The sequence below is a fragment of the Anopheles funestus genome, chromosome 2RL (genome assembly GCF_943734845.2).
Source record: "Anopheles funestus chromosome 2RL, idAnoFuneDA-416_04, whole genome shotgun sequence".
NCBI classification, from domain to species: domain Eukaryota; kingdom Metazoa; phylum Arthropoda; class Insecta; order Diptera; family Culicidae; genus Anopheles; species Anopheles funestus.
In genome coordinates this window covers 45290110-45306123 of record NC_064598.1, presented here as the reverse complement: position 1 = coordinate 45306123, position 16014 = coordinate 45290110, and the positions used below count along the sequence as shown (strand labels likewise).

At 36.5% G+C, this 16014-nt stretch overlaps 1 protein-coding gene and 1 long non-coding RNA gene across 8 annotated transcripts in view; both read left to right on the top strand.

The window, feature by feature from the left end:
* Positions 1 to 14626, top strand: part of LOC125763815 (uncharacterized) — a 43998-nt gene extending 29372 nt beyond the window's left edge. For 3 of the 5 annotated variants that reach the window (XR_007418403.1, XM_049427357.1, XM_049427354.1), the window contains one exon: positions 14133 to 14626. Coding sequence is in view for 4 of the 5 variants with exons in the window: in XM_049427357.1 (XP_049283314.1) it covers positions 14133 to 14200 (68 nt within the window). In the remaining variant the exon portion in view is untranslated. Of the gene's footprint in view, positions 1 to 10948; positions 12078 to 14132 lie in introns of all 5 variants that reach the window. The other 2 variants (XM_049427358.1, XM_049427353.1) reach the window with 2 other exon arrangements.
* LOC125763819 (uncharacterized) lies at positions 1171 to 10791 on the top strand. Of its 3 annotated transcripts, none has more exons than XR_007418404.1 (4): positions 1171 to 1417; positions 6144 to 6442; positions 6504 to 6641; positions 7576 to 10791. It is a non-coding gene; the product is annotated as an uncharacterized LOC125763819 (long non-coding RNA). The 3 variants fall into 3 exon arrangements; XR_007418405.1 differs by having other exon boundaries at positions 1171 to 1421; XR_007418406.1 differs by lacking the exon at positions 1171 to 1417 and adding an exon at positions 2708 to 3300.
* Positions 14627 to 16014: the final 1388 nt, after the last annotated feature.

Below are 16014 nucleotides of genomic sequence, written 5' to 3'. Positions count from 1 at the left end.
AGCGCACCTCCTGAAGTGCTACTATACCGAAGCCGCGGGCCCTCACCTCGCCCGAAAGAATGCGGATACTTCCAGGTGCTGTGAGGGATCTGCAGTTCCATGTTCCGAGTTTCCGATCGTTGCCCTTATTCAGTAGCTTGGGTCGGTATCCATTAATTCGATTGGAAATATGTTGGAATCCTTTCAAGGCATTTGTACTGGGGTGGCTTGCAAGATCTCCCCCCGATACCCTGTCTCGTCCAAGCTGTCCAACCGGAGCCAAGAACGACTTCGGACGAGGCAAACATACGAAGACGAGTTTGTTGACACACGTTCACGCGAGATAACGCAAATAGCTAAACACGGAAAAAGGGCAGATCGGTATGACAGCTAGCTTATTCGAACAATGTGGTCCAACCGAAATTCACCTTATAACCGTCTTTTCAATGACCACCTACAAAGGTATCTTATGAACTTGTAAATCTTAATAACATTTAATACAACGAAGCTATTGTCTTGAAACTTTCGGAATGTCTAAAAAATACGTTTTCTATTTTACAAGCTAAAACCAGATTTTTGCAATTTATTTAAATGTACTTTTAATTTTAATTCAATTTGTATTCCATTAATTCTAAAATCACCTACCCGGATAGGTAATACATTTTGTTCAGTAATTCTGTTTTAATAAAATCAACGCAAATAATTTAAAGCAACTTTATTGAAAATTTGACGTCAATACAACGGCTAAAAATGAATACATTTATAGGTACATTTCAACGCAGAAAAGTCCAAATATCAAATATAAAAAGCATCACATACACAGGTAGGTGGTAATGGAAGTAAATGTGTAAAAATGTTTGATAGAATAAAAGTATAATTCGAAATAAAAAACTGTTTAATGTGCAGTGTGAAACTATTGTACAATTAGATTGAAGTCAAAAGACCTTTTAGAACTAAATCAAAATGTATTTGGTACTTGAAAATGTACAAAATTCAATCAAAATTGCACTACCTATGCGAGTACGAGGTTATAGAAGTAAGGGTGTATTTTTGGCCATTGACACAAAGGTAAACTTACACATATTGATAAATATTCGCCACTTACTAATTAACTCTACCTCATATCAATGTACCTTGTGTTCTGTATCTTTTGATTTCTTCTTTCGCCCAGCTCCAACGTGGACGGACGTGTTTTGTCTGAGGTCTCTGGCTCAAGCGTTGTACTAAGCTGTAAAGTTGTCGCAATAGACAATTGTACCGCGAGAAAGAATATTATTGGAGAAAGATACAAACCTCCCTAAAGTTTCAAAGTGTGGTGTAATACAAGTGCGGTGCGAATAATTCAAAGTCATCTAGGCTGACTACTTCATTAGCCCAAACACCGAAGTACAGAGGAAGTGAATCAGATAATCGAAAGCCCCTCAGCCTCAGCCTTGATGTGAGTAAGTTAAACTTTAATCATGTACATAAAGTGATTGGGGAAGTTCAAATATAGTATTGAAGCATTTTCTTTACTGCTAAATACAGGGCTGTAACAGCTATCGCGTATTTCGCGTTTGGCGCGGATTTTGCGTAAAATTTAAAAAAATCCGCCCTTTAACGGCGCGGATTTTGCGTAAATGTACAAAATAACGTCTAAAATCGTTATTATTTTTACTTCAGAGCAAATCTCCTCATAATCAAAATCGAAAAATTTCCCATTTTATCAATTCTGAATGTAGTGGACGTAATGGGAAAGCATACTCATTTTGTTTGTAGGACATACGATGCAAAAAATGATTAAATGTTTTGAACACCTATTTTCATCTTTGCCACTTACAAAAAAGTTTCGCGCTGAAATTTTCCAATATGGTTGAGTGTGTCATACTTCTCGCTCTGGCCAACTTCTCGCTCTGCCACATATGATTTCAGACAAATAAAGTGAGAAAGCGTGCGGATTTGTTGGTAGTTTGGTGGATTGAAGAATTTCATTCGTACGGAGAAGCAGCAGGATGAAACGAATTTACGAATTTTTAATTGTATGATTATAGTGTGTAGCAATCTTTTCACTGAGTATTTTTTTCTTGAACATTTTTTTAACATTGAACTAATCTATTGAATCAGACTTCATGAAATTCCAGCATATTGGTAGTGCCAGGCACAGAATATGGAATAACTATTAGTTTTTGCATAGTACGTAATGACGAACTTTTACCAAATATTTTGTTTATTAACTTTGTGGATTCTAGAAATTGGCAGTGTTAGAAAATTTCGTTTTTCGGAAATTTGCTAACTAATAAGACTTTTTTTTGCCGAACACCGATTAACAGACGTGGCTCGCAGGTGGCAAAAAAGATATTTATTTGTTTCCGCAGGTGTTGCCTGCGACTTTTATGCATTTTTTCCAAACTTCTTGTTTTTATCCTTCTTTTCTCCTGCTTGTGACAGGTCGTTGGGGCATTGTCTCCCTGAGAAATACAAGGTGTAGACTTAACAATTTGTTGGACCATATACAAAGCGGTTATTCAATTAATCATCATAGAGGGTAAATTAACTACATTTTGTATCAAATCTTCCAACATCGGGTAAAAATAAAACTATAGATTTTATTCTATAATACTGAGTATGTTTTTTTCATTATCAATACCTTGATTCAATAATTCTATGAGTTACTTTCGTATTGGCGCGGATTTGAAAATCTGACGCGGTTTTCAAATGGGTTGGCGCGGATTTTGCGGTTTTAAAATAGAGACTTCTGTAACAGCCCTGTAAATATTCATATAACTTACGTCATCCGCATCCGGCATCCGTCGGATTGCACGCACTGAACAGAAATCGTGGCGACACGAACACATTTACACCAACCTGTCGGTCGGCCCCCGGCAGACAAAGAGAGAAATTTTTTGAAAGATTTACACGCGAGGGGTATGTGGAAGTATGGAAAACAGGGGTCCTTTGATTGTATGTTAAAGCAGCGTTAAAGCTGCGCGCTATGTTAGAGCGACTGTGAGTCTGTGGGATTTAGAAAACGTTTCCGTCTCGCCCTCACCAGTGCAGGCACCTATGTTCTAGCGTTTTTATTCTGGCGCGTGCTAAGTCTTGACCAGTCGTGGGACAAAGGCAAGAAAACATTTCCGTCTCGCGCTAACCTACATATTCATCTATGTGGTTGCGTTCCTATTCTGGCATAAAGACACCATTTTGGCTGCGCAGTTGGCTGTAAGCTAATTCCGGGGTGGACGCATCGCTGGACTTAGAAGTTATTCGATTTGTTTGTACATGAATGATGCGCGTAATTTTACAAAACAAGTGCATTTGTGTGGTGCAGTGCGATTCGCTAACGTGTGTTGTTTTTTGTGTAGTGGGAATGGTTTTGTGCCTTCTTTTTAACGACATAAACGTGTGGTGTTTGCTTCTTTTCTACACTCCGTGCTTGCTTCAGAAAGCGCTTTGTTTTTGGAGTTAAAAAATAATCATGCGGTGCATGTTGTCATCATTCCCCCCTTTGTGTATCCTTCACATCCGATTGTGTGGTGTTTTTGGCCCTAAAAAGTGTAAAGATTGATGCGCGTGTTGCGCTGCGGAAGACGCTTGGTGTTTGCTTGTTCCCGCTGGTTCTTCTTCACACGGATCTTGTTTTTCACAATTAATCATCAGTATTTAGGACCGCGAAATGATTTTAGTGCAAAATACAGTGAAAATTTATGCGAATATTGTATTGTAAAGTGCATTGCGTGTGTGCCTCTGTCTATCGCGCATGGTGTTGTTATCAATATAGTGAAGCATTGGAAGTGACACACACCATCATAACAGGCGATCGAGTCAAGGCTACAGGAACACAACGACAGCGAAACGCAAAATCGCTCGAGAACGCGCCATGCTTTTTGAAGGGGCTCATGAGAATGGTCGCTCATCCGCCGACAGAGGACTTCCTCCAGTTGCAGCAAACGGAATACATTTTATGCGCTCCGAAAATATTCCTTTTCCGTGATCGACAATGGCACATCATGGAATCCGGATTGAAGAGACCCCAGTGCGCCACAAACGGAATTTTCTAAGACTTCCATCAAAATTTTCCATGTTTAAATTTTCCCTAGTTTGGCGGTTGTAGTGGAATTATTGGGCGCAATTCTGACGTCCGTTGTTAAAAAATATAGTAAATTGGATATTTTAGATGGTTGAAATTCCAAAACCACGATGGCCGGGCTGACATTGACCATGACCAACTTTGGAATCCGTGAAAAGAACGAACTATTCTCAATTCAGATTTCAAGTGCCTGCGGTCATTTTTTTGGTCATAGCAGATGAAATACGCCTGATGTTTGGAGCAAGTTGGCATGTTCTATGATTCATATTTTAATGCATGCGACTTTAAGTAGCCCGTATCGAAGATTTGCCTGTAAGACTGGATTGCACCTTAAGCAACACACGTAGTATCGTCAAACTTTGACACAACACTAACCAAGTAATCAAAGTGCTTCGCTTGAGGTTTAATAGGTGAATAAGTGCTACTTGGAATATACAAGGCTTAATCGATAGACCTGCCTTTGATGAGCGCGTTTGAGGTTAGAACCCAGACGAATCCATGCCGATAACAAGTCGCAATGATCACGGGTAGTTGCGATGCAACCGTCAGACTATATTGAATAACATTAGAAAAGGTTTCTGTATGATTGAAAAAAATAGTTTCTAACCGTGGAAATAGACGTAGAGAGACATTTCTCGCGCGACATTTCTCAAAAGTAGCTCAATTCTGCAAACAAAGCAAATCGCTCGGCGAGACATTTCTGTGCCTACTTCGTTGGAATATTTCTATGTGTTTCTATGGAAATGACGTTTCGATGCTGTTTTTTATATAGGGTAAGTGTACCAATTGTTGTGCTAGCACCAATTGTTGTGCTATCGTTGGAAAAATGGATAATATGAAAAAACCAGGATGATTTGCGGTCCCAAAAAAATTTCTTCACATAAATTAACAGATTTCCTTATTTTCCCATACGTTTCATTAATTTCATAAGCTTATTTTTCGAAAAATCACGATTTTTAGTTTTGCTGTCAAAAAATCTGCAATATCTTAACGATTGTCTAAAACATGACCATTTTTTTGTTTTCAATTTTTAATGAAACTAGAGCCCAAAATCGACATCAAAAAATTTTAAAAACTAGTTTATGGCTCACTTAAGCTAGAACCACAACGTTTTTGATAATTAAATGATACGAAATACATTATTTATCGTATTTAAAAATAGCACAACAATTGGTGTATGGAAAACCGGAATGCACCAATTGTTGTGCTATTTTCATGTTGGTTGTTTGTGCTATCGTAATTCACTGATAAACAAAGTGCGTGTATTGGAGGTAAGCATATTGACTTTCGGCAACCTTTATTTTGTTAAAATGAGTGAATTAAACAATAATAACAGAATTATTACATTGTTTATTCACTACAAAAAAAAATAGTTTTAACTGATATTTTGAACACACAGCCTACTGCCATCATTTTATGCTGACTTCACAAATTTCTGTCAAATCAAACCAAAATTTACCTCTCTAAACCACGATTTTAAAATCAGTAAAAAACGTGTTTATTCTATATTTTTGAGTGATATTAGTTATCAAAAGTTCCTAAAAAACATTAAGTTTCCTTATTATACCCATTAGCTTGAGTGAAATCAATTCAAATGGTGATTTTGGACTAGCACAACAATTGGTACACCTATAGCACAACAATTGGAACACATAGCACAACAATTGGTGCATTGAAGAGGTTTACGAAAATGACTATAACTTTTGTTTTAAATGTTCAAATTACAAAATTTAAAAACGAAAATACGTAAAAAACGTGTGTCTATCGATTGGACTCTTGTTTACCAATTTTAGTTAAGCAGTTTTACCACAAACGTCGTTCTTGTGAAAACGCTGCACAAACTCGTCCATAATTGGTACACTTACCCTATGGACTTTTCATCGCATTTCATCGAATATTGACGAGAAATGTCGCGCGAGAAATGTCGCTCTACGTCTATTTCCACGGTAATCCATGTGAACTTCGGTGTTTGAGCATTACGCAGATCTGTTACGTAGCCCTGTAACCGGGTCGATTCACTAGTTGAATAAAATTGCACAAATAAAACGTCTTGTGTGTTTTGATTGATTTGTTCGTTACATCTTTTTCGTTTCAGCAGTATTCAGCATTCATCGTGTTACTAAAATCGAATAGCACTTGATAGCAGTTAGTAACAGCTGCCAATAGACGCAAATAAGAAGCAGAAAAGAACGCATAACATTGGCCACAGGTCACACAGTGAAACGAAAAGCACTTAAAACCTATTCTCATTCTCAAATCGGTGCAGCCGTTTCGGAGGAATTTGCACAAAAACATCAGACCGCGACACGAGAATTTTATAGATAAATATAAATAGAAGGAGATATCAAAGGAAGTACGGAAGATAAACCAACCAGACTTTCAGTACACCTTCAAACGGTACACAGAATCGATAAATGCTTTATTTACCTTTTAATAATTCAATGTTTTGTCATTCCAGAATTAAAATGAGCAAAAGACCTAACAGCGACATTACCCCTTCACAAGCACCAAAAGCACCGCGAACAAACGATGAACCCATGCCGCATACATCCAACGCAAATCCTGTACCGGACAACGAAAGAAACCAGTTGAAAAGGTATAGATAATATTTTTAAAAAGATTACGCTTTCACAATGCTTTTTATTTTTATTCTGGCGAAGGTTCGATTTGAACTCAAAGTTCATCAGGAATGTTCAGCTCGACAAACCATGAGGCCCATTTTTATCAAATTGTGTACAGTTCCAGAAGGCTGTATTCACAGTTACGTATGTCATATACGAGTTACGAAGGGGAGGTGTTCATTCACGTTGTTTAAAACTTCTTTTTAATCGCGGGTGCATCCGATGCGTCGATCTTGCTGATGCGTCGATTTAGATGATGCTTCGATCTTGATGGTGTTGCCGATTCTTCTTCTTGGCGTCCAGGCCAAACCCCCGTACCCAGGACTGACTATCCTGCTACTGGCAAATACAGTCAAGGAAAGCTAACAATGTCACGCCAAGACCTCCCTTGAGATTGTAGAGCCTCATAAATAGAAGAAGAATGTATAACTATTTTTTTAATGTGTGTTAACATATTGTAATACAGTTCACCGCCTCTAAATGAGTACCGCTTTTAATGGATTTTCGTAAAAATCCTCTGCTTGAATTGCATGAATTGTGTTTCTTAGTACAACAATAAGTGATCGTCAAACTATTTTGCGTAGACCAATTTTCGTCTTGGAGAAGAAATATTTAAAGGCGTGCATTAAACTATGGAAAATTATTCATTACAAAAATTGCATTTAAGACTTTATACGTCTGCTACTTTTTCAATTATTTTCAAAAGCAGTTGACCATATTCAAAAAAGCAGATGTTACGAATTTTAAGTGTACAAAAAATTGCATGTGTGGCAAAATGCTGCTTTCGGGTCGATTTCTATCGGTATTTGTTTTTTTCGTCACTCCATCACAGGAAGACCATCTGCGAACAGTACATTTATTCGTATCTTTCCATTTTATCTATTCTTCTTATTATTTCGTTGATTCCAGCATTACAGCCACGGAACATCATGAACCCGTCGACAAGAATATATCTTTAAAGAAACAACATCTCTTATCCGTCATAGAGGTATCGAAACCGAAATCTACTATACATGGCGAATGGTATAACACATATTTGGCCATTACGATTATTCTCCACCAATTTAACAAATCAACTAATTATCGACATGAATCAAAAACGATCAAAACGAACAAACAAAAGAACGACTTTATAGTTGCAGTGGAAGTAGCAGAAGCAGGAAAATTCGACGACATCCTGTTTTATTTCTCATCACCAAAAGGACTTTTCACTTTCTGCATACAAGCGAAGCACAAACTAAATGCTGGAAAAACAACAAGCAGTAACGTTTTTATTAAAAAAAAAGATCTATGCGCCACTAGTGGTGAATTCTCGATTCCCGTGTACTTTTTGTCATATCTTAAGATTAATCAGAAACTAACAAAAGGTGAATCTAATACCCAAAATGATGAATGTATAACACGGTATGTCATATGTACTAATGCTGTGCTTCATAATAACGTTCAATTCTATTTTACGGAAATCGAACCGGAAAAAGATGATAGTTTACAATTTTGTGAAGCTATAGGAGCAACATGTTATAAATTGCACGGTGAAATACCCGATCTAAACGAACAATTAAAAATAATGTATAAACAGGAACTTAACACAGATTCGGAATTTTATGAGAAAAAATACGAGTTCTTTAGTAAATTTCTGCTTATATGTAACTCCAAAAATCAAGAACAACTACGTCTAAAAGCTATGAACCTGTTGCCAAAGTGGTGTGATAAAGCTCAACATGAAATAATAATTAATGATTTCGTGGGTTTACTGAATAATAGCATTTACAGCAACCCACGTTATGGCGTAGACCTTGAGCGTTTGCAAAACTGGTTTTTGGAAAATCATCTCAACCAAAACATTAGTGGTCTGATGCGTTTGTCAGAAGACCATCGGGAGGCAGTCCTCGAAAAACATCGTAATATTGAAGTAAAGCCGGAAAGTTTGGAAAAATTAAAGTTGTTTCAATTTCTAAAGGATTCGGGTTCTGGAATTTATGAGTTTAACAGCACGCTTGATTTGACAGTTAGCTCTCGCATTTTACTTCAAGCGCTATCGCTATTAACATATGAAACAATATTCATTGATAGCACAAAGTATGCAAGACAGCAAGATATGAATGATGTCCTCAAGGTTTTGCTGTTGTATCTTAGAGATGTAAATCATCCTACTATCAAAGTGGTAACGATATTAGGAAAGCACGATCATACATCCATAAATGAGATGAAGGAATTAGTAGAAAAATATCGTCAAAAGATCGTTGTTGTAGGAAATATTGATGGAAGTATACAAGATGAAGATATTTCTGATAGAATTGTTGTGAATGATCTCTCAGATAAAGCTTCGACAGATTTGTACACGCAAGCTGAACGACCGATTTTTGGTTCAACAACGGCATTGAGCAGCATTGTGGAAAAAAGCGACGATTTAACCTTTTTATTAAATGTATTAGATCCATGTGACCAATTGAGGATGAAAATAGACCACAATTTAAATGAGATGAATTATAAAAGTATTAAACACTGGTACGTTCCTCGCCATATTGTTCCTTATGAGCAGTCGGGGTTGGATTTGACGTCGAAACGAGGGATGTATGTGGTTTCATCGGAAGAGGGAGCGGCAGCTTTAGCCGCGAACGACGAAGAATGTATTCCACCAGATTTTCAAGACACTGACAGAGGCAAGGTGTTTATTTTCCTGAACGATGCAGGATTCGGTAAAAGCACCTACTTTACCTCGTTAGCCTATTGTTTGTCAACTTTCGATCCATCTCTCTACATTATCAAGTTTATCGCGATGGAATTTTCGACCGATTTTAAACTGTTGAAAGAGAGCAATGTAGAAAATCTAAACGATACACAAATTGTGAGGTTATTGTATCGATACATACATTTAGCGCTGTTCGTACCGAGTATCAACAAAAGCGACATTAAAAAGACTGATACTATAAGAAAAGAGGCCGATCTTTGTGCAAATCTGCTGACAGTTTTAAGCAGTAAAATAGTATTGGATGAATCGAAGACCAACATGCTCTCCATGGAAGATCTGATCGAATTGCGCTTGTTCCAGGAAAAGTTTAACCATCAGAAGATTGTGTTAATACTGGACGGATTCGATGAGACCGCGCCATGGTACAAGGATGTGGTCATGAAGTGTTTCGGTCGATTCTCTCATCTTGAAGGAGTCAGATCTTTATTCCTGTCTAGTCGACCTTACGGGTTCAAAGATGATTTGAAGAAAACCTTCGAACAATGTCGAATGTATGGGTTAAACCTATTTTCAGAGAAAGATATTCAGAATTCCATTCACATATTTCTTAATAACAAATTAGATGGTTATGAGCATTACGAAACGGATCATCAAATTGATATAGTCGAGGAGCTGTTTGAAATATTCTACTATGTTTTGAAAGATATGCTAAGAATTCCATTGTTGCTGTACATGGTTCAGATTATCTTATTACCCGAAATAAAGAAGCGTGTGAATGAATTTACACACACAATATCGGATGAAATGTTGTACGAAACAAAATTTGGCATACTTTATCTGGTTGAAGAGTTTGTAAGTAGAAAGATGAAAATATTATTCACAGCTAAAAAAGGAGCTACCGATTCTGCTGTTAACGTCTCTGCAGCCAAAAAATTCGAAGATCGATTCAAACAAGAAATTAAGGAACAGCACATTCTGTTGGCCTTATACGTTCTTTTCGATAAAAACGATCTAGCACAACTATTGTCCGAGAAGGAACGGAAGCATGCTAACGAGATAATGGAGGAAGTCAACCAAGGCGATGAAAAAACGGGAATCGTCCTTGGGGTACAAAATGGCGTGCCTCAATTCCTGCATCGAACATTTGCAGAGTATTTCACTGCTTGTTGGTTGTTTGAAAACAGAGAACGATTTAAAGATGAAAGCATTTTTCACTCACAAACGATTTGGTCGGATTCTTTAAGGAAAACCCGCGAATTTTTTGACCGACTTATACTTCGAGAAAGCAAAGATTGTCATTTACACTTGGCACTGGTGAACGAATCCGAAACACAAATTGAAGACATTCTGGACAATAATCCTTCTGCAGTTACTGTCCCGGACATGGTTGGCCGCTTACCATTGCATTTTGCAGAATATTTAGATGGTTTTGACGGAATAGAAAGGATGGTTTGTAAAGAATATAATAAAACTGATCAGCTTTGTGGATGGACAGCTTTAGATTATGCATTTATTCTGGACAAGAATAATGTTATAGATGTGCTCTTTGAAAGTGGTATAAAACCTAATATGGACATTTTATTAAAACAGGTGTGTTCCAATCCTATGAATGTATTACTTGAGATGGCTTTTAAATATACGAACACTTTTGTTGAATTGTTGAATCGAATGGATTTAGCAGAAGAACTAAGCGAACGTGTGGCAAAGATTCTAATAGAAGAGAAGAAACTTGATTTTTTTGCTCCACATGCAGAGCTAAATTCTTTTTCGGTGCTGGAAAAAGTTGTATCTGGAGGTAGTGTTTCTATGTTTCGTCAGTTAATTACAAAATCAGGTCCACAGAAGCTGGGTTTGGATGATAATGCCGAACGATTGCTACAATGTATTCAAAGTGCAATTGTAAATAATCAACTGGAAGTGTTTAAACAGTTTTTCCATGAGTTATGTGTGGAAGAGGGAATCGAATGCATTGAGGATGAAAATATTATCGACGATATTAACGAACCAGGCGGGAATGATACGTTTGGAATAGAGATTCCATTTAAAGATGATTGCTGTTTCGGAAACGATTTTATTCGACTAGAAAGTAATGCAGAAAGCATGTTGTACTTAGCAATAAGTTACGTCCACGTAAAAATGGTAAGTTACATACTGCAAAAGACGAATATCAAAGTTACTGTCAAATTAATTGATAATTGTATGAAACAATCAGGAGAAATCAGTGGATTCAATCACGAAAAATGCATACCGGTATTTAAATTTCTATTAAAACAAGCCCTCGTTGACCACGATGCAGATCAAGTAGGCATGAAATTGTTTTTTATGATCATCAACCAACGGTGCGTGTATATGTTGCACAGCTTATTTGAGATTGGGTTTGTTCCAAACAACATCATGAATCATTTGAATGTATTTCAACAACTTTTGTATGAATCAAATGATAAATACTCGGCCAATATACTTGTATACCTTCAACAACGATCCGATTTAGATTGTTTCTATACCTTTGTCTACGCGGGTAAAAGTATTTTTGGTTTCGCAATTGAACGGAGATGCTTTATAGTAGCGCAAGCGTTAATTGAAGCCAAATTCGGCAACCTTTCTAATCCAGAAAAAGAAAATGCTATTTTGGATTTACTGCAGCAACAAATATTAAAATTTGGAGGAGAAGAAATTTCTACGTTTATAGAAAGTCGTTTATCTGAAAGTTCCGTTGAAGGTAAAATAGCTAATGAGACGTGGCATTCGATCTATTCCTGCGTTCGTCAAAAGATGTTGGATGAATTCGACCTGATTGAAAATATTATTGAAAAGGAGTTACAAATTTTAATCACACATAAAAAAGCCACGAATGTTTGTACTGGTTCAACGGCTGTAATCAACACATACGAAGATCAATTTAAAAAAGAAATAAAGGAACAGCACATTCTGTTGGCCATGTGCGTTCTTTTCGATAAAAACGATCTAGAACAACTATTGTCCAAGACGGAATGGAAGCATGCTAACGAGATAATGGAAGAAGTGAACCAAGGCGATGAAAAAACGGGAATCGTCCTTGGGGTACAAAATGGAGTGCCTCAATTCCTGTATCGAAAATTTGCAGAGTATTTTACTGCTTGTTGGTTGTTCGAAAACAGAAAACGATTTAAAGACGAGAGCATTTTTCACTCACAAACGATTTGGTCGGATTCTTTAAAGAAAACCCGTGAATTTTTTGACCGACTTATACTTCGAGAAAGCAAAGGTTGTGATTTACACTTGGCACTGGTGAACAGATACTATGCACCGGTTGAAAACGTTCTGCTCAATAATCCTTCTGCAGTTACTGTCCCGGACATGGTTGGCCGCTTACCATTGCATTTTGCAGAATATTTAGATGGTTTTCCAAATTCTATAATAAAAAGGATCATTTGTAAAGAATATAATAAAACTGATCAGCTTTGTGGATGGACAGCTTTAGATTATGCATTTGTTCTGGACAAGAAGCGAGTTATAAAGTTGCTCTTTAAAAGTGGTGTAAAACCTAATATGGACAATTTGTTGAAACAGGTGTGTTCCAATTCTATAAATGTATTACTTGAGATGGCTTGTAAGTATACGAACACTTTTGTTAAATTGGTGGATCGAATTGATTTAGCAGAAGAACTAAGCGAACGTGTGGCAAAGATTCTAACAGAAGAGAAGAAAGTTGATATTTATGCTCCACATGCCGAGCTAAATTCGTTTTCGGTGTTGGAAAAAGTTATATCTGGAGGCAGTGTTTCTATGTTTCGTCAGTTAATTACAAAATCAGATCCACTGAAGCTGGGTTTGGATGATAATGCCGAACGATTGCTAATGACATCATTAGAGAAAGACTCTTATGGAATTACCAATTGTGTTGTTAAATATCATCCTCATCTGTCCCGCATAATTATTGACCAAGGAAACCTGCTACAATGTATTGAAAGTGCAATTGAAAATAATCAACTGGAAGTGTTTAAACAGTTTTTCCATGAGTTCTGTGTGGAAGAGAAAATTGAATACATTGAAGATGTAAATATTATCGACGATATGAACGAACAAGGCGGGAATGAAACGTTTGGAATACAGATTCCATTTAAAGATGATTGCTGTGAAAAAGACTGGTCATATAGCATTGAACTAGAAAGCAATGCAGAAAGCATGTTGTACTTAGCAATAAGTTACGGCCACGTAAAAATGGTAAGTTACATACTGCAAAAGACGAATATCAAAGTTACCGTCAAATTAATTGATAATTGTATGGAACAATCACGAGAAATCAGTGGATTCAATCACGAAAAATGCACACCGGTATTTAAATTTCTCTTGAAAAAAGCCTTCGATGCAGGTCAAGTAGGCATGGAATTGTTTAATAACATCATCAACCGACGGTGCGTGTATATGTTGCACAGCTTATTTGAGATTGGGTTTACTCCAAACAACATCATGAATCATTTGAATGTATTTCAACAACTTTTGTATGAATCAAATGATAAATACTCGGCCAATATACTTGTATACCTTCAACAACGATCCGATTTAGATTGTTTCTATACCTTTGTCTACGCGGGTAAAAGTATTTTTGGTTTCGCAATTGAACGGAGATGCTTTATAGTAGCGCAAGCGTTAATTGAAGCCAAATTCGGCAACCTTTCTAATCCAAAAAAAGAAAATGCTATTTTGGATTTACTGCAGCAACAAATATTAAAATTTGGAGGAGAAAAAATTTCTACGTTTATAAAAAGTCTTCTGTTTGAAAGTTCGCTTAGAGGTGAAATGGCTAATGAGACGTGGCATTCATTTTATTCCTATCTCTTCAATAAAATACCCATTGTCTGATCTGCTATTTTCATGTTTAACCATTGTTTTCCAGTCATATATTGTGGTACTTGAAGCGACCTTAATTTCACAATTACAGTACAACTTGAAATAAACCACGAAGTTATCATCAATTTTATTGTTAAGTCCCGCAACAACAAGTTATAATTAATAAATTATAACCGATATGTTAAGGTTAATTTTCAAACAAGAACTTATGTACGATAAACGTGCATGGTTGCTTTTTACAAATAAAATACATACACAATAGGAGGTCAAGGAAACAAAAGACACACAAGAAAGTGAGTTGAGAGTGAATTGACTGCAGGAAACGAAACGATTCAATTGAGAATCAAAGAATAAGTTTGTATCGTATAACAGTTAAGCATAGAAATGTATGAAGAATATGAATAAAACTTGAAATAAACAAAACGCATTTAAACAATATTGTTTTTCGAGTAATTAATGTGCATTTTCATCGCTTTTTTATTTTTTATTGAATATGCTGACATACAATGGTGCATACAGATGTTCTTCGTAAGTACATGAAGATAATATCTATTCTACTATACAGCTGTAGTATTAAAATACCAGCTATCACATAAAAACGACATTGGGCTCTCTACTTAAGAAATTGACATTACGGGAATGTAAAGTTAAATTTATAATAACTTTCGAAAGCAACTTAGAGAGAAGTAAATAAAGACAGTAGAGAAACAGGTGCAACGCAAGTAGACTACACGCATGTGCTGCGTAAGCGTTACGTACATCCACGGGACACATTAGCAGGTAGAACGCGAATGTTTTTTTATGACACCAAACCAAAATCAAAACTGACCCGGGTTTCGAAGCCCAAAATTGTTTACGAGGCGATAAGCAAAGCAAAACATGTCCGCGCTCTGTCGGATGCGTTGAGGTGCGAGGAAATAGGTCAACCCGGGAGGCTCCGCTCAAAAACGACAGAGGCGTCAAAAGTTAAGCATACTTTTAGAATGATATATGTATAGTAAAGTACCAGGCCAAAGGAAGACAGATTTAATCTGGACTTGGCATAGAACGTATCCAACCTGTGTTTATATTCTCCGTTTATATCCAGACCGTTGAGTGTCCCCCGACCACTGGTAAGGCCTCAATAGTGTTCGAAGTTTATTAAATCCGAAAGATATATCCGCGCTTCGCTAATTTTCAACAAGTGATGGAACGCAAGGGAAGACAGTACGATGATCAAAACGGACAAAAGGAAAAACGTAGGTTTGGTCGAAACCTGTTACAAGCCTACAGTTGAGTTTTCAAACAAATGGGATTAAAAGATAATACTCCATTTTTGCCCGTTTTAAATAAATATTATAATGTAAAGTCACCACACAATACATAATATGATGATATGATCTATATCATAGGTGCATCTTCTACGAGGATATAACTGTAGCACTATGGACGACATGGTTTATGAAAAGAATGGATCTTCTGAAGATCCTTTGAAATGAACTGGGGTACTGTGGACGACTTTATTTATAAGAAGAATGGTTCCTCTGAAGATCCTTTGAAACGAAACAAAGCTTGCAAGAATCTCGTTTAAATTTGTATCTTTTTTTATTTCTAATGTTCTCTCTCTCACACACACAAAAATTAGATACATAAAATGAAAAATAGATTTCACAAAAGAAACATACAATTAGTACAAAATATTAAAGTACACGAAATTGTTAAAAACTATTACTTGACACGAAAAGAAAATAAAATTGTAAGAAATGTAAAAATAGTTAAAAAAAGCTCCATTTTAACAACTTATTCTTGGTTGAAAACGTTGATCGATAGGACTGCAAGAACATCAG